Source organism: Thermobia domestica, chromosome 10 (genome assembly GCF_964235325.1).
Source record: "Thermobia domestica chromosome 10, izTheDome1.hap1.1, whole genome shotgun sequence".
Lineage (NCBI taxonomy): Eukaryota > Metazoa > Arthropoda > Insecta > Zygentoma > Lepismatidae > Thermobia > Thermobia domestica.
Genome location: NC_137463.1, coordinates 75,426,354 through 75,446,846, shown reverse-complemented (window position 1 = coordinate 75,446,846; position 20,493 = coordinate 75,426,354). Strand labels below are relative to the sequence as shown.

The following is a 20,493-nucleotide window of genomic DNA, read 5'->3' as shown; positions in this document are numbered from 1 at the left end:
ACACAAAAAAAATTGAAAAATATATAAACGCTAAAAGATACTGTACAATAAAGAGTAAATATATTTTCCACTATTTACATTAATGGTAGATAATTATTTTAACAAATAGCATCAACCACTACTGTAAAAGTAATTTCCTACTATAGCCTATTAGCGAAGGAGCGGGCCTACCCAAAATTAAAATCCTAAAGCAGCCCCTGAATAATAATAATAATAATAATAATAATAATAATAATAATAATAATAATAATAATAATAATAAATCAGTCGGAAAACAACTGAAAATGTTCACGCACAAAATTTATTTTGAATATATTGAATATATTTTGAATTTTGAATATATCTAAATTTATTTGCATTATTTATAATGCGAACTATTTTTACCGTTAATAATAACCATTGTATCCTGCGACAACTCTCGACTCTAGTACACACCTGTAGACAAAATCCCACTATTATAGCTATGGTATTTAAATTATCTAATAATTTCAAATTCTTGAATAACATTACCTTCCCCCCGCCATCTACGTTCTGTTTATATTACATGGTAAGTTATACATATTTCGGTATACTCTTGGCGGTACTTCTACAAAACATTACTAATAAGTTTACAACCAGATTATTACTTGCGATGCATTATTCGGACGACCTACACGTAAGTTAAAAACAAATTGTTACCTTTCTGTCACGTAACAACAGTACGATAAGAAAACACCTTGAATGTTATTTATTCTTCATATGCAAATATTAATTCTTACCTCATACGCAGGAATTGTGTCCCTATCTTCTTTTCTATCTCGAGGAACTCGAATTCCACTCATCTTAACTTCATGTCGAACATGAAAAATTTCAAGCGAAATTAAACCACTGGTTTCTTATAGATATTCTTCACAAAACACTTGGAAATACAGAACTCAATAATAATCTTGAAGCTTAAATTTGATACGCTAAAGCCACCAAAAATTAACACACACAACACGAAAGGGGGAGTATATGATTTGACGAGCTCTGAAAAACCTGATACGTCCTTTAATTGAGAACGCGTTACTCACAATGCCACCTTTCCACAATTACTTTTCTCAACTGACTGACGATACGGCAATTCAGTAGAATCACGACGACATACGATCACTCAACATGTACTTAACTGCTGCAAACAATAACTAAGCTGCCATCTACCGAGAAACTGTAAAAACATTTGATGCCAGAAAAATATAAACACTGAAGAAATTTATTTCGAAAAAGCAAGGAAGAAAGAAAACTGTAACTTAAACGTACACATGGTTTTATCTTTGAATTAAACCTATGATTCTCAACCTACGGGCTACGACCCATTCACAGGAACTGCGAAAATGTAAGAGTGCACAGATTGAACATTTTTCGCTCCATTCTCTTTCCCCTTTGTAAACTCGGCAACTTCATGCCAATCATTGGTCTAATAGAGTTTCTTAAGCTTTTTTTAAGTAGGGGCTACTTGTCAGAATATTATATGGACATTTATAATATTTTTTAACAATTGATGGGGGTCCACGGTGGCTTAGTGGCAGAGCGCTCGCCTATGTCGCGTGGGGTCCTTAGTTAATTTAAAAATAAATAAATACTTGTAACAATTGAGGATAATCAAGAATATTTTATAATACATTTATATAAGCTACTAGAATTTGTATCATATTTACGTTATGAAATTGTCCAATCCAGCCATGTGCAACACCCGGCCCGGCTCAGGCCCACTGAATTCTTTCATCCGGCCCGCCTCACCGGTATTTCAAATGTATTACGTAATGTCTGAAACTAAATTGAAAATTTTAACATCCCTCGACCGCAAGTGTGAGACTTTTCTCTCACAACCTGGTAACGATGAGAAAACAACACAGAAACCAACGTTTCTTTACATCCCCGTCCTTTCTCTCGATTTTTATGCTTCGAACTTCGTCAAAAGAAAGTAAATACTAGATTTTTCCTTTTTTTCCTCTAGAAAAATATTTTGGTTACTGTTTTTGTGTTCGTGTGATGTTAGTGCAGGATGAATGAATTTCTCCGTTGAATATGGCTATTCAATTCTTGTTACAATGTTATACATTGTCTCATACGGCCCTCGACGCCAGGAAGTCCTCTGTGACTGGTCTACCTCCTGTTCCAACTTGCACATGCATTATTCGGACTCTATATGTCTATAAACATTACTCTATATGTTTTCATTCACTTTATCTATAAATAATATTGAATCTAAGGTGACCACGAGAACAGAAGCTCGCGGACCATAATTTCAGAAACCCGGTTTAGCACATATCATTATCTACATCTGAAGAGAATAATCCCGAATTCGATTTCGGATAGGGATTAAGTAAATAATTTTAAAGGGTTTATTTCTAGTAACCTGTTTCCCTCCACCCAGTACATCGCAATGTTTTTGTATGCGATGGATGAGGAGCAGGAATACTGGACCCAGGCAATTGAGTGGGAAGAACATGTCATCTCTTCCATAATTTCTAATAAAATCAGTGTCAGGAGGCTATGGTCGTCTAGACGACTTTATTTTGGAAATATGAAGTCAGCAAATTGTCTCTCATTTTTGGTTTTCTACATCGGAATTTAGTACAATTTAATTAGAAGAATTCTAATAGATTCGCCATGTTGGGCAAACACAGAAAATTCTGTGACCCAACTATACAAATGATAGACTTGCAAAACATCAAAATATTAGAACTATTCAACAGCTGAACAAGTTAATATTACTATCGTGGTCATTGTTATTTGGTAGGATACTTGTCACAAACTAAGCTTCCACGCACCAAGATAGCCTCTCCGTCTTCACATAGCAATTTACTATTTTAATATCATCCATCAACTGTAACCTCTTTTTCCTTCCACTGTACCTACTAGTACATCCCTCATGATATACAGACGTGTTCAAATTATTAGACTCTCTCTCGAAAACTGCAAAGTTGATGTAGGAGTCCTAACTTCAGAGTTCTAGAACATTTAATTTAATTTAATGGTTAAACCACAAATACAGGAGCCTTCATTTGTTTACTGTACAGTTGAAGTGGTGATATCACTGTTGAACAGCAGATTGCATTAGTGCGGAGGAAAACCATGAAAGTGGTGCTTCAGTTGTAGATAGCTATTGTGGTTCCTATCGACAAGTTACAGTCTTAAGTGTTGTGGTTGCTGTTATAAGAAGTTACAACATTCAAAGCGTTCAACAGTTCGAATGGGCCAGTTTAAAATGATCATGACGTGTTTCGTGAATCAATCTTTTATTCTGTGAAGTCCTGTTAATCGCAGCATAGTGGGAAAAGCAAAAGAACCTTACTCCGCGTAAAGTGGAAGTTAACAAAATACTTCTGATGGAAGGAAGATATACACGGCGACACATTGCTGGTTGAGTTGGGATAGAACGAAAATGTGTGTGTAGAATCTCTGTTGGAATGAACAAGAGCCAAAATAGGCTTGGGAAGTGTGCACGAAAACCAAAGCTACAGCTAAGAGGTATCAGAAAACTGAAAAGATTGGCTCTGGGAAACAGAAGTGCAACTTCTAAGGGACTTAAGCATAAAAATAGTTAAGTGTGGCACAGACATTTGGTCTGAAAGTGTTCGAAGGATTCTATGTGCCGAGGGAATAAAAGCACGCGGTCAGGAAATAAAACAGAAATTAAAGTCGACTCCAATCATGCGGCCTCGAAGAAAGAAGCGCCTCGAATAGGCACAAGACCTTGAATATTGGACTGCTGACGATTGGAGAATAGTGTATGTGTCTTCGTGTCTAATGAATGTTCACAATATGTGTGACGTCTACCTGGGAGGAATTCAAGTTGGAATGTCTTTAATAAACCGTGAAGCATCCTACTTCAGTCATGGTCTGGGGTGTGATCTCTGGCTTCGGGTCTGGAAGACTGTATATAGTAGAGGGGACAATGAAGCACGATCAATACCTACAAGTTCTTCAAGAAGAACTGCTTTCTCAGACTGCAGTCTGGTTTGATGATGTACAATTCATCTTTATGCATGATGAAGTCCCATGCCATCGTGCCTTTCTTCTGTGGCCGGACATTAGTCCTGATATGAACCAATTGAAAACCTTTGGAGCTTCATGAAGGAAAAGCTAAAGAAGCACATTGCAACCAAACATCAATTGATCGAGGAGATCAACAATTTATGGTATCATGATGCTAAATTGAAGACAAAATATGATAAACTCGTACATAGGATGCCACAAAGGATAGAAGAGTTAATAAAGAATAAGGAATTTCATACGAAATATTGATCTTTGTGTGAGAGAGAATTTTCTTGTAAGTACTTCATTTCACTTTTTGTTTCCAATTTGGATATACACACTGTATAGTAATTATATTTGATTGTCATGTACGCATTTGTTTTATTGATATTGGAAAGCATATGCCACAACCACTAGAAATTAGGACAGAGTTATAAGGTAGTAATTTGGATTAAGTTCGAACTTTTTTTACGTAATATTGCAAGAAGAGTAAAATATTTAAAAAATGAATGTTAAGTCTAATAATTTGAACACGTCTGTAGCTCCTTCTCAGCCAAAGTGCAAACCATGTTTCTGTTTTTTTTTTTTTTTAATCATATACGAGGGAGGCTGGAAAATTCATGAAATCACCACGAAGAAATAAAAATTTAAACATATCACTGTAGTCATTAGAAAGGTCATATATTTTGAACCTATCATCCCGTATATGATCATTTTATCATTATTTCCTTCGTTACAGGTTCTGTAAGAAGATATGGCGGAGGATCTAAGGAAATTCGAGAAGAATGAGCTTCGCAGTTTTTCTTTTTTCTTTTTTCTTTTTCTTTTTTTTTTTTTTTTGTGCTGCAAGACAAATCCTCTATGGAAATTCATAAAACTTTGCAGGATACTTTGGAAGAACACGCTCCTGGATATACAACAGTAGCGAAGTGGGTGAGGCGTTTTAAGACTGGTCATCGTGAGACTGAAGATGAACCTTGCTCAGGCAGGCCTTCAAGTGCAGAGACTAAGGAAAACATCGACAAAATGCATGACATGATTGATCATGGAGGACAGGCGCATATTGATCAAAAACATTTCTGCGTGTGTGGGGATATCGCGAGAGCGTGTGGGTGTCATAATAGCAGAATATTGGACATGCGGAAGGTCAGTGCCAAAATGGACCCCAAAATGTTTGAATGTTGACCAGAAGAGAACATGGGTGCAGATGTCCCAGGAAATTTTTCAAAAGTTTCAAACCCTGGTGAGTTCTTGCACAGTCTGGTAACAGAAGATGAAACATGGCTGCACTACTATGATCCAGAGACTAAACAGCAATCCATCGAGTGGCGACACAGTGGATCTCCTCGATCCAAGAAGTTCCGAAGTCAAAGTTTAGCGTGGAAGGTGCTTGCATCGGTGTTTTGGGATAAGGGCGGTGTCATCCTTATCAAATACCTTAAAAAGGGTGAAACCATGAATTCTAGGGTTTATTCCAACTATTTGATTGAGCTGAGGGAGGCTCTGAAGAAAAAACGTCGGGGAAAAGTGAGCAGTGGTGTTTAGTTTCTCCAAGACAATGCACCCTCCCACAAGGCTCATCAAACCATGCAATTGCTGGTGGATCTGGGCTTCACCTGTGTACCTCACCCACCCTACTCATCTGATCTTGCCCCTCTCCGACTTTCCCACATTTTAAAGGCAAACATTTTCCGTCCGATGAGGCACTCATTGCGGAGGTGGAGAACTGGTTTGCACAGCAGAACAAGACCTTCCATTTGCAAGGGTTAGAAATGTTGCAACATCGTTGTGAAAACTGTATTGAGCTTCGGGGGGAATACGTTGAATATTGTATTAAAATTGTTCTTCCAGGTAAATTTCTTCTTAGTGATTTCATGAACTTTCCAGCCTCCCCTCGTATAAAATTGTTATCTTCTTCTCTGCTGTTTTTAACACTTTCTCACTTGTTTTCTGTTCGAACTAGCTAATTCTATTTATTTTTCTCCACACCTACATTTTGAAATGCTCCAGTCTTTAAGATTTTGCGTCAATAACACCACAGACAACGAAAACATACATGAAACTGTATTTAGGTCCCACATCAGTACCCTCAATTTACTCCGTCGTTTCCAATGTCATGCCTCCGTCAGTGGCGTCGCCAGAAGTATTTAAGACTAGTTTAGGCAAGATGTGGTTCTAGGCTAAGTGAGGTCACCGACCCAGCATTTTCTGCTGGCAGGAAATCAGTACAGTTATCTAAGTTTACTCGTAAACTTAAGATATTAGCACTGCTTTCTAAATTCTAAATTGCTTAAAGGTAATAACACTATGTATCTTACTATGTCAACCCAGGGACGCCGACTCCAAGGGTGCTCCGGTGCTAGAGCACCCGCCAGAATTTTTGTGGGAGAACCCCCCTCCCCACACACAAAATGCGAAAAGAGAAACAGAATAGAAAAGAAGAAAAAAGCAAAAACGCATTCATGCAAGTTCATAAGCCTCCAATCTATGTCTAACATTTTCATCAAATACCTGAAATGGAAGACTTTCTTTATGATTGAGGTGAGAATTAGAAATTTCACAAAAGACTTAGAGGCCAGCGCGTGCCTGTAGTCGCGGGTTAGATTCCTGGTGAGAGAGAGAAATATATATATATATATATATATATATATATATATATATATATATATATATATATATATATATATATATAGACATTTATTTATTTCATTAACCATCCGTCTCCTTTAGCCTACTGGGTGTAGGACGTTAAATTAAAATCAAAAGCCTTTTATTTTGATTTGTTGTATACAATATCATTATAGCTATAAAATCCAAAGCATTAGCATTTAGAATGGCGTGTCGAGAACTAAGATGGGGGTTAGAGCCTAGAACCTCCCTGATTATACCGCAATATTCTAATTCAAGAATATTCTCTACTGTTAAACGAAAATAATAAGAACTGAAAAAATTCAATTTCATTTTAAAATACTTAAACTGCATCTTCAGGACACTCAATTTCCAAATTATCTAGGGAAGGACCTCCGCTAAGCCTGAGAATATTACATATCCCGATACTTTATTGTGGACCGTGAATTAGAGCACCTGAACTGATCTTCAAAATTCGGTGCTCCAGTGTCAAGCTATCTCAACACTAAAACCTATTTACAGAAGTACATGAAATCATACTTGCTAACATTAAACACTTCCTAAACAGATCTTTCTGCCACTCGATTAGTATGGCTTTGAAGAACGAAATGACGTACAGACGTAAAGGTAAATGACAAAATTTAGCCTTATCCCCATGGGACAGAACTTTTTCAAATAACCCACCTGACGTTTTTCAAGCTTTTACTCATTCCTAGAACCAGAAATGTCGTATAGTACTTTACCTATATAGAACTCTTGGTAAATAATATTTTTTTAAAAAAAATCTTGATTAGAACACCATTTTTATATAGCTATAAGGCGTGCGTAAATAGTGCTTAACTTTCTAGTTTTGTAATTGGGAGATTCTTACAATTTCCTTCCAAATAAAAATTATTTAACGTGGCACTTTTAGCGTAAGTAGGCAGTACTGGCTGCTTCTGAAACTTGAATAAATACGCCATGTACAACAGTGGTTATCATCGACGCTGGCGAAGTACCGGTTCGGTAAACTATTTTCGTATTAATTATTAATTTTCACAAGCGATTTCAATTTGATTTATACCAGTAGTTCTCAAAGTGGAGTCCGCGGTATTTCTATATTATTGATTTTCAGTCTTGAAAGTTACTGTATTTTCAATTGAAATTACGTTCACTAGAAACAATCACGTATCTTTAGAATAAATTACTTTTTGCATTATTTTGTTTTATCCTTTTCTTCTCAATGGTAATTCTAATTAGTATATTTTTATTACCATGTAAAACAGTGCTGTCCAAATGGCGGGCCGCATGCGGCCCGCCAAACCATTTTCTGCGGCCCACAGAGTTCTCGCGATTTACGATTGTTATTACCGATACTATTTTCATATATTCATTATTTTAATGTTTCCACTTTTCTTTCGAATTAAGACATTCATTTAGTGCTTTTGTACAACAGAAAGGCACGGGCATCCATGGCAACACGTTTCTATGTAATATTTCAAATACATTTATTCTTTTCTTTAATAATAATAATAATAATAATAATAATAATAATAATAATAATAATAATAATAATAATAATAACTATATTATTATTATTATTATTATTATTATTATTATTATTATTATTATTATTATTATTATTATTATTATTATTATTATTATTATTATTATTATTATTATTGGTTGCCCTCACCTCACTAGTAAAGATGGTTATAGCCCTCAGGCTCATTACAATTGGACACTACTGATGTAAAATGTCAGATAGCATTGCAAGGGAGTCCGCAGATCACTTCCGAATGAACAGGGGGTCCGCGCTATCGGAATGTTTGAGAACCACTGATCTATACCATTACTAAGAGCCATTGTTTCAACATTATGCATTTGGGTACATGCAATATATTCAAAAGTACATACAAATTAATAATAAATATGTAAATAGTGTAGATTAAATATGACTCTACAAAAGAAAAAAGTAGGGCCTATGCAGTTGCTGTATGCGATGGATCTTTTATATTTGAAATAATAAAATAAAGCATCGTTAATACGATCGAAGTGATCATGATTCCAAAATAAATATCGCCTTTGTGATATGAAATTGTGTAGTGACTTCTTACTAATAAATAATAAACTGAAAATAAGCATTCAAGAAACAACTGAGTGAGAGATGTACAAACTGAGTGAGAAACTGTCTCTAGGGAAGCGGGCGAAACCATTGAATATCGCTGTTTAAAAAATATAGGAGGTTTACTTCTGCATCATTTTGTATTTTATAACTAAAATTAAAAAAAAAGAAGAAGTGACAAACACTGTCTTCTTTTACCGAACTTTTTAACCGACTTCATTAGATAAGTCCACTACAGTCCACTGACGAATTATTCAGTAATAGGTCTCTTCAGTTCGATTTCCCATTAACGCTGCTGCTGCTGCACGTAATATATATATATATATATATATATATATATATATATATATATATATATATATATATATATATATATATATCCTCTCTCATTTCTTAATCATATTCACCTATCTTTTTTGTGTGTGATACGATGACTGCAAGAGGGAGAAATGAAAGTTACTGGTTGTTATTATATGGAGTACAAACTGAGGAACTGCCTTGAAACGTACTAGCGTTTATTGGATAGTTTAAAATGCATAATCAGCGCACTGGGTTCTCACTGCAGTGCATACAGCAGAATCCGCAACTTTTTCAATAAAGAGCTTCTCACAGCAAGTCACGACAGCATGTGTTACATATGATGCTTACGGAAATACAATCAGTTGTTCCTAAGAATCAATCTTACGACATTTGCATTTGTGAATTTTTACAGCATTCAAATTTACTAACACTGGTAATTTTGTAAACTGTAAACATATGAAGGGTTAATTTAGATAAGGACTTCTGTAGCATTTTCTTCAAAACGTGTTTTATTGCATGAATCACTCTTTGGGTACGAACATGCTGACACAAAGCTTATCCGAGTACGTAACACATTAGACAAGCTTATATACATACAAACAAACATAAGTATGATAACAACATATGTAGGTTAGACGAAAACTCACAAAAAGAAAAGAAAGAAAAAATCTCCTAAAGTTTCAAATATGTTCCATCAGTAATCCAAATTAACACTTCATACGAGGCCGCTGGAAAACCACTACTTACAGTGGCGCTAGTGTTGTGGTATTACAAAATTCAGAACAGGCCTTTCTATACGGTGACCAGAAAGTCCCTTTACACCTGCACTTATTTCATCCTTACACTAATACAGAACGCTTTCTGATCGAATTGGAGGGTGAACATAGTACTGACTCACTAACTCCAACATACGTTTCCTTTCGGGTTGATGGACAACCGGAACGAGGGGCACCCAAAACACTTTCCAGGCGAAAAACTTTCTTCTCCCACGTAATCGAAGTCTGACGAACTAATGAATTCCTACCAAACCCTTCAGGAAACCTATCCATCACCTGTAGTACATTTTCGTTGTTGTGTTTCCGTTTACGGACCCACACACGTACCACTAAGCGCTCCTCCAAAATGAAGTCTTGTTATCTGCCACTGTTGTTCACCAAACACGGAAAGGCGGGACAACGAACAGGTCAACGCAGACTTGATTATCCTCCCTCCGCGGGCAGTCACGTGGCAGTTACACGGCAATTTACGTGAGGAACACTGTTGTCATATCAATGATTTGGATCAGAGGTTCAAATCTTAAATATCTTAACATCTTACATTGTTACACACATTTAGTTCGGGATGTGATGGGACTTTCTCGCCACCCTGTATATTTAAATTATCATTGATTGTTTAAACCGATTCATTTACCTTTTCCAGCAATTTGAGGCATAGGCGGCGCCACAGTGGGTGCAGTAGGTGCAGCTCTGCACCCACATTAACTTTGATTTTCAGATTTCCTGCAATAATCCTTTCTATTTTGTACATTTCTTGTTTCCTGTTTGGATATATTAAAATGACTTCTAAAGTCTCTCATAAGTTACTTGTTATCATACCGTGTTTTCTAGGTTTTTTTTTTTTTTTCAAAGTAAACTTAGGGATTGTTTTTGAGATCTTAAGGCTCAATAGTCCAGAGCGTTCTGGTAACAATGTTAGGATGTGTTGTTCCATCCTAGCTTGCACTCACACTACTAAAATCCTGGCGGCGCCTATGATTTAAAGTGGTAGTTTTGTGTGAGAAATGGAAATTTCTCATGAACGATTTCGTCTAATGACTTCTTTTTAATGATTTTAAAAGTAGTTTAACACCGAAACAAAACATCGAGGGACTTCGTTTTACTTTTGGGAATGAACAACATCCAATAGTATTGCGTACATTTGGTTTTCCCAATTCTAGCATGGTTGTACATTTCTCAGTTATAAATTTCATTAATGTTATCTACCCATGTCTGTTGTTGCCAGTAATATTGATACTGTGCGTGAAATGATTGAGATATATAGACATGTAATATACCATGAGATTCAGGTATTCTTGCACACTGACATGATAATATATACGACTTTGCATAGTCATCTCAACGTACGGAAACTTTCAAGCCGTTGGCAGATAACTTGACCGAAACTCAAGACAGGCTCGTGACAATCGGTATAAAGAATTGCTATTTTAAAAAAAAAAAAAAAAAAAAAAAAGTCAAAAGTGTAATACATAGTTGCAGGGACGAAATTTGGATCTTCTTAGAAACCTGAAACTAAGCAGCAATCCGCTGTTTCTGTGTTTCAAAGTGACACGAAACCAACAAAAGTAGTTCGTTCGAGGAATGCTGGCAATAAATGATTGCTTGGTTCTTTGGTTACATCGGTCATATGGCAATCACAGCTTTAGAAGACTGTAAATGCTGACTAGTATACGACAATTTGTTTGCCAGAGGTCATCAACGACTTGCGTAACACGAACCCAAAGCGACATTCTTCACAAGCGACAACAATTTCTACTAACTATACCAAACTATTCTATTTTTTCAGTAACGATGCCGAATTAATGACTCACTGTCCATACTAGCCTGATATAACAGCTAATGACGTATTTGTTCCCACTCATGAAAAATAGTTCCCACCCATCACCTTCAGCAGCTGTTGATGCATTATGGACAGCGTTTTTTGAGATACTTCTTCAAACTGGCGTGAGAAACAACTTAATAGGCTTAAACACACAACCAAAGACAACTTAAACAAACAAACAAACAAACAAAAAAAGTCTATTCTTCCGAACTTCATAATATCGGAACACTAGCGCCACTGTAAGTAGTAATTTGCAGAAACTTTTCCAGCAGCTCCCGTGTACCGGTGGTGTCCGGAAGGGTTTGAGTCGACCAGCTGATGATTTGAAAATAGTGAAATACAGGATGGTCAGCACATCTCGACTTCCATTGAATTGTTACCGGTTTTGTTGGCCAGAATCCGACATTTTTCTCTCAAGCAGCCACCCAACTGGCATCACGACGCTAGTAAAATTCACACTGCTAAGCTCATGTTTTCCTCGATGGTCACCAGTATAAATACTGACCAGATATCAGTGGTGTCGTTTGGGTATGTTAGTATAGAAGAAACAGTTTTGTCTTTCAGAGAATTTTTGCTGGCTGGCATGGTTAAGTGATCCAAGGTTGGTTGGCATGGTCAGCGACAGGCAGTCAAGACCTGTTGCAGGTTCGAATCCTTATTTGAATAGGATGTCCTTTCAACAATTCATTTCTGATCGTCTTCTTTTGCCTAAAGGGAACGTAAATCTCCAAAATAAATAAATAAAATAATTAACATCAGTAATTTGTGGGATCGAATATTCATTATTCAAAATAAACTAACTGAAATACCCGTTTATCGCATGGGAAGAATGTGTTGATGACATTATTCTTTGAGAAAATGTAAACCCTCTCCCCCTTAGAACACACATTTCAATCAAATTATTTTAGAAAATCCCATGTTGGCTAGCTATATTCAAAAATTAATTTCAAATGGTTCGCCGTTCTCCGGAGATGATGAGACAGACAACCTCGAAGTCTTTTTATATATGTAAAAAGCGAAATTTCCAGAAACGCTGTGGTACATGCCCACTTGTATTAAATAAAAAGCAAATACCAAGTTTCTCCTCTCTAACATGCCTCTAATCTTAAGGGATTTCGAAGTATGACTATCTTATTATAACATTTGTAACTCTACAATTTTCTCTTCCCTTCTTGAGAAATATTTAAAAACGCTGAAAATAATGAAATATTTCAGTTTTACGTTCTACGTTCATGCTGTGAAGACTACGTGAGACAGTGCTGATGAGAATGAATGAGATGATGAAATGAAGAAAGTGGAACGAAACGGGAGAACTGAGAGAACTTATCCACACACTGTTGGTCCACTACAAAGCTCACTTGGCGCGAGGTAGGATAGAACCAAGGATCCCACGTACCAGAAGTGAACGTTCACTCAGCCAACGCGACTTCCTCAAAATAAGCTGAAATACTTCTTTATTTCAAATGAGAAGTCTAACTACCAAATTTCTTGTCTATAATCTTACGACATTTTGAGAGTTGAGATTTGGTTATAAAAACTGAAACTCCCACCCTTTTGTCTTCTTCCCGCCTTTCCTTCCCTTTTGGTGGAACGCGCGTCTATTTTAAATAAGAAGTTCAAATACCAAATTTCAATCTCTCTTTCCTCAATAGATTCCGAGATAAGGACATTTTACTATAATAATTGCCATCTTTATTCCTTCCTCCCTCTCCTAAGCCAATTTCCGAAAATCCTTACCTTAGTGGTATCTTACATTACAAATTCTATGTACTGCCCAAATTTGAAGTTTCTAGTTTAAGCGGTTTGTTTTGGGTGTTGATTAGCCAATCAGTCACTCATAAATTTATTTATACAGAGAGTATAAACCATCTTCTCAGGATCTGCATTTCCAAAAATCCTTTGTCTACATCATAGAAGAAATTACACTGTTCAAATTTTGTTTCTGAGTACAACGACTTCGTCTAAAAGTTGATGCATAAATCATTATCTTACAACAAATATTTAAAACTAAACTTCTGGAGAAACAGCCCGTCGGGGCCTATAGAGAAGTCATCATGAGATGGTCCCTGATGTTTCTTGCCACGTGTGGAGGGAAAATGCAGCCCTTACTTTGGTCCTAGTATTATCAACCATGGTCCTTCTGTTCTACACCACTAAGAAAACTGCAATTATAGATGCACTGAAAGAGCCTTGACTGGCGAGTAGTGGAAATGCCGCTGTGATCTGTCAGATCTTCTCTTGCTGGCTCCTCTATAGGATCTACCACCAAACGACTTGTGGCACTTTTACTTTTGGGATGATGTAGTCAGCAAATAGGCTTCCTTAGTGCTATCCTTCTACACTACAGTTCGCTACTTCTTTCTTTGAAGTAGCTCCCTAGTTGTCCTCACGACGCGGTGTAATTCCATCAGCATCTGATAAGTACGAATGGTCAGCCATCTTTAATCCAATCAGAGGGGCACTGCTTGACTTCACTAACCTCACGAAAGTGATATTCCGATATGGCTAGTGTGTTGGCTTTAATAAATGATTTTATACTAGTAATGACTATATCATAGATGAAACCTATGTGCATTATTAAATTAATTGGTCATTGGTACACTTGGGGATCACACACAACAGTGAACGGATTTTTACTCAATACCTAGTGCAAACATTGCAAGACCAGAGTTGGGCTGAAGTACGTGCGTTGCCAACTTGAAGACCGTAGGCTTCTACTATAGATAACTGCTTTAAATCGATAAGAGTTGAATTTATTAAAGGAAAATGATGCTGTGTTGAAAACAATACTGTTTCCTTGGAAAATTTCGTACTATTTTTTTTTCTTCCGCGTTTACTGTGATTTTACATTACGAAGAACTGTATACGTAAGTATAACTGAAAACAAGTACAACAAAGTTCCACTGATGATTTCATCAATTTTCTTCTGACCCATATGAACAAGAAGCATGAATTATGCAGAAATAATTTCCTCCGTAGCTTTTGAAAGTAAAAACCGCGTTTTCCTTCGGAACTAACTCTTCCAGCTGAAGGTAATGTAAGAAAAGGAACTTACAAAATCACAGAATATGCATATAAAATACAAGTTTATTCAATGACTGGAACGTTCTTCAACCAGAATGAATGAGGTAAATTATACTATTTTCAAATTATCTACGTTTGACTTGCTTTGTCCATCACTAATAAGAACCACACACGGGTACATGTGTACGATAGCATCTTTGCTCAAACTCGCGGTTCTGTAATATGCTTTATGATATGTAGTACAATTAATACCGTTATAGTGTGTTGTAAAAAGTAATGAATAAATACTTCTATCTGCATGATACAAATACAGTAAACTTTCTATTGATTGATTTGAAGTATATTTTTCAGTTCAGATACTATACATAGAACTGGACCTGCATTTGGAATTAGAAACTTACTACTTATAGCTCCATCGGAATCAAACTAGTGCTAAATCAGCGGCGGATCCAGGGGAGGGGGCGATCCCCCAGAAGAGGGAACTTTTTTATTTTATATATAAATAAAACCCATTCCCGAGTTTGACGCTCTTAAAAGTAGCTCTACGTACCAGTATTACAACCCACCGTCCCCCCCTCAGAAGCCCGTCCTGGATCCGCCCCTGTGCTAAATTTAAGGAGACTGGAAGATCAGAGTAAAATTTCCCTCCCTAAAAACTTTCTTTTCGGTTAAATTTCGAACACTTTAATAGGAACGAACACTTGAGTTTTTTTAAACTCCTACTCTTGAAGCATTCAAAACACCCTGGGTCAAAATGTCTGAAGTCACCACTGTCAAGCCTCGAATTACACAATAAAATCATGAGCAAAAGTCACTCGGGTAGAAAAATGAACATAATGGAAGAATAAGATACAACATACTTGCGCAGCAAGAACGAAAAATTGAAATCTCTTATTATTATTATTATTATTATTATTATTATTATTATTATTATTATTATTATATATATATATATAATGTAATACATATCATGAGTTTCTACACCCCATTTTTATTCATCGTTTGACCAGAAAAAAACTCCAAAAAAAATTAAAAATTGACCACTGAAATACTTTTAATACAATAGTGGTTCACAAAGGATAATTACAACCAGGGTTGGCAAAAGCCATGGTTTTTATTTTTAAAAAAAAAAAAAGTTTTTTTTGTTTAAACCCGTTTATATATATATATATATATATATATATATATATATATATATATATATAATTTGCTCCATGTATTTATATCACATATACACAGAAATTAGCTTGTTTCACCTTGGTGTTAGTATGCAACAACCGGGTTATGCTGAAAGGGGTCACATAAGCTTAAAGCGGAATCCAAACCGCTTCTCGGCTTATATCCAAGAGAAATTGTCATCTATTTGAACTCGAAACTGGAAGTAATTGGCCACAAATGCGATACGTCTGCCGACTCACTCACTCAGGACTGATAAAAATACGTTGACTGATCTTTACATATTTGTTAATATAATCGTCAAGAGTCATTAGGACAAAAGGACAAAAAGATAAACAATTGCACAAGTGGAACCATCATACAGAATTACATATGGACAATTTCAAAGTACTACAGAGTACAGAAGAACTAATTTAGTCCAAGTCAATTCACTACGACTTTTATTAGTCCAAGTTAAAGAAATATAACGACTTACTTTGCATATCAGTAAGAGAAGTGAATAAAGATAAGAATTATTTGAGTCCACTTTGGCAATGACAAATTTATACATAATAGTTACCAAAGATTCTTGCCTCAATAATTGCCTCTCGTGGGGTTTGTATGACCCCCCCTTCCCAAAAAAAGTACGGCATTTCGATGTATTTTATCAATAGTAAACATTATTAAAACGAAACAATTTTTAGAATTTTCCTTTGGTTGCATAACAATAACAACAAACTATAAAAAAATACAACGAAAGAAATATCCATAAAGTTACATAAAAAAGTTGCTTTTGTAATATAATCTCTTGGAGTAAAGAATGGGGAATTTAGGTCTGAATATAGTACGAATAATATATGGGAGTGAAACGTGATAACCCACAAATGTGTGTTCATCAAGATTTTACGAATAGTTACACTTTTACGAACATTTTTCGTTTTTTGGTTTAAACCAGCCAACCCTGATTACAACTGAAATAGATTAGCGTAGAACAGAATACAATGACAAAATTTTGTTTCTGCGATGGTTAACTTCACTGTTTTAACTCCATGCATTAATTAATGATTTGTATAATGAAAACCGGCGTTTATTGTCAGAACCAACGCACCAATTCAAATTCAATTACAGGGGTGCCCACAAAGGGGCGCTATGGCACAAACTGCGTCATTGAAATATTTAGGTGGGGGGTTAAAATCTATATAAATATGTTTGAGGGAGTGTAAAAATTAATCGAAAATATTTTTTTCATGGAAAAACACCTACGGATAGACAATTGAGGGGGGGGGGGGGCATTACTGAATTACACCGTCATACAATAGACAATTACATTAATACGAAGTGATAATGCCTCAAAGATACTAAATAAGTAAAATTTGTATCATAGTACTTTCTACGCTTTAGACAACCAAAGACCAAACAATATTTCTTTTTACATTATTTCGCAAACAACAAGCAACAGTGTCACAGTATATGCATCAAAAATGAAGTTTGAATATTTACATTTCTCTTCACCCTCCACTCTTCAATCATTAACTTTATTAAGATGAATTAATATCTGAAAACAGGAAATACTTAAGTCTTCAGACATGTCGAGTAGAAAGCCATTTAGTTTCATTATAGCGTTCTATTTCAAGGACGGATTATTTTTCTTCCTCAGCATTATACAAACTTGTGATGACCCGGTCATGTGATGTGTATCAACTGGATGGATCAACAAATTCAACTCCTAATTTTGACTCTCTACAGAGTGGCCAAAATTGATGTTGAGCCATCCAGTAATTGTTGAGATTCTGTGGGATGGACGGAGATTTTGAGGACGGACATACAGTCAGATGAATAAGTAAAGGAGTTTATGGTTAACCAAGCTCTTTAAAAATACTGAATGCAAAAACACGTCCTCTTGAGAACAGAATGGAACAAAATATTGATCAATCTGCTTGAACTGTAAGTCAGTTTGGTGTAGCAAATTCGGACACAAGACGTCTATCGTATGTTTAAAAAACCTTTTCATGTACAATGCTAACTCCACGCCTAGTATTCGGGTAGCTCCCTGGAACACAACTTCAATATTACCATCTTCAACTAATGATGTCAAGCTCCCTCGTGGTTAAGTGTACACACCTTTCGCGAGAGAGACCCGGGTTCGATTCACAGCGGGAGTTCATGTGGTTCGGAGCGACGTTAAGCTGTACGTCCACGTCTCAAAAAGCCTCGCTGCTGAAAGGGACGCTAAACCGAAATCCACTAAACTCAATTCAACTAATGATGTACTAATATTATGCAACGAACCAGAACACCAGACATGAAACAAAATAGGCTTTGAGTCCTTTTCCCTCCCTCTTTGTGTAAATCTCAGCCTTACTACGAATTATATATATATATATATATATATATATATATATATATATATATATATATATATATATATATATATATATATATATATATATATATATATGTATGTATGTATGTGTGTTTGTGTGTGTGTGTGTGTGTGTGTTATAGTAATATGAACATAGAAATTAAACAGAATGTAACAGAATGGGCGTATGGCAATTCAATCTTATATATCACATAAAACACTGTTCTTCCCTTATCAGGTTTGCGCCAATGATAAATGAACATGTGAGGGCTATTTTGTAAGCAGTTCGGTATCTTCGAAAGTAGTTTCTTCGTGCATATATGACAGTGAAAGATAGCAGGGCCAAAGAAAGAAAGAAAAGAAAAGAAAAACACACACACAATATTGCTTTTGTATTCACTGTATCACATTCAATACATAGACATATGATTCATTTTTAATTTATCGTATCGCATAGTATACTTATGTGTAGACTTTGCAGGAAAGTAAAGATAACTTAGTTTTAAAAAATGCAATGATCCTACGTCCAATATTGTTCGAAGTGCGTTTTTTAAATAGAAAAGAGAGACTGCGGGAAAAAAATCATCAAGAGTACTCACGAAAAAAATAGTGAAATTATTTATTGATTTACTGTAGTCACATTCTATGTAGTATATATATATATATATATATATATATATATACACTGTGTGTATTCTTCTGGAATCCTCTCGCAGAGTCTCTTGATTGGATATCCCACACAATACGTTTCACTGAATTTGACGTCTGCATTTTAACAATATAACGTTTTCAACGTCATACTAAAGTTCAAGCCACTTACTAGGATTGGCACCCTATACCACAACTAAGCCTTACTGAAGTTTGAAAGAATTACAAGAGGAAAGGGGAGCGCCAAGTAAAAATGTTTGGTGATTTACGTGTAAACTATTTAAAAATACATTCTCATTTCTCATACATGAAATTAGCTCTACTGGTATTGACTGATGACTACTGTAAAGAAACACAGGCACTTAATACATCGTATTTATTTAAACTCGTAATTTTTGACAATGAGAGCAATTCAGTTTGATGATCACTTCATATGAATAACAACAGTCATACATTCAACCATTAACCTGCTGTTAATCAAAACTTCTATCAAAAAGCATAACAAACGTTATTGATGCAAAATGAACTGTACGACTTGAATCTGCACAGCTTCTTGATTAGGAAAGGGTTAATATTAAACTGCTCACAATAAACAAAAACAATTACAACAAAAGAAAACTTGTGCTTAGCTCTCTCTATTTCTGAAACTAGTTCTGGTGATCTATGATGTGTGTGGTACAGTGTAAATTCGTGAGTTCGACCCCTGATCGTATCATATGGGTTTTGTAGTAGACAAAGCTGAGTGTGTATGGATTTGTTTTTCTTCTTTCTTTAACAACAATTCATCTGTATTTACGATAGCTGATCTATGTAGTACTCAATTAACTGAATACATATAGTCTAAGTTACATCACTACTTCGTAAGTGCTTTATTACTTTCACGAGTCAAAGGTTACGCACATTAGAGAAGAAAGTATACAATTTCACAACGAAACAAAAAAGTAAATATTGTTACATCGCAAAGAACCTTTACTCTCAAAACAATGAAACAAAATAACCTTTATTCTTTTATGAAATAAGCAAAATGTTTGATTATTTTACTTTCACTAATTATCCATGCCACAATTTTAACATTGAAAATCTTTTCCTGAGGTTAAACTAATATCAAAGAATCACTTTTCTTCAAGCAATACTGGATCCGATATCAGTATATGAATTTCGACAATGACTTTTCATCGAAATCAAAACACATCTAAAGGTTTGCTGATGAACGTTTTCCGATGTAATATCCTGTACAGGATCTTCGCTCTAGATAAATGTATTGGAAGTATTTTAGAAATTCTTTTACCTTTGCAACGGTTAATTTCATTTTTGTTATCCTTACGTATTTAAATACGCTTAGTATGTGTTTTTATATTGCTTCATCTTATGCTAGAACAGTGCTCTGTATTCAATGCATTTTGGGAACGCAATCACGACATAATACGAAGAAAAAACCTTATCTTATGTTTTATTTCAAACAGTTTGGTAGTTAACAACTTTTATCCAAATAGTTTATACTCTTTAATACAAATATAATCAGGCTTCTTACAGTGAAAATCTAATTGTCAGTGATTGTCAGATATCTCATTGTAAATGTTCAGACAGTGCTAATATCGTCGATACCGAAAAATGTCCTGTTAAACATATTGGAATTTTTACACGGGAATACCTGACAATTGGAGATGCCAGATTT

At 35.4% G+C, this 20,493-nt stretch overlaps 1 protein-coding gene across 7 annotated transcripts in view; it reads right to left on the bottom strand.

Moving 5' to 3' along the window:
- Wdr62 (WD repeat domain 62) overlaps positions 1 to 20,493 on the bottom strand; it is a 439,571-nt gene that overhangs the window by 220,991 nt on the left and 198,087 nt on the right. Inside the window, exon 1 of one of the 7 annotated variants that reach the window (XM_081728143.1) lies at positions 759 to 1,097. The exons of the other annotated variants lie outside the window; for them this stretch is intronic. Within the exon in view, the coding sequence (XP_081584269.1) occupies positions 759 to 821 (63 nt within the window). The 5' untranslated portion in view covers positions 822 to 1,097. Of the gene's footprint in view, positions 1 to 758; positions 1,098 to 20,493 lie in introns of those variants that run through there. 7 annotated transcript variants of the gene reach the window in all.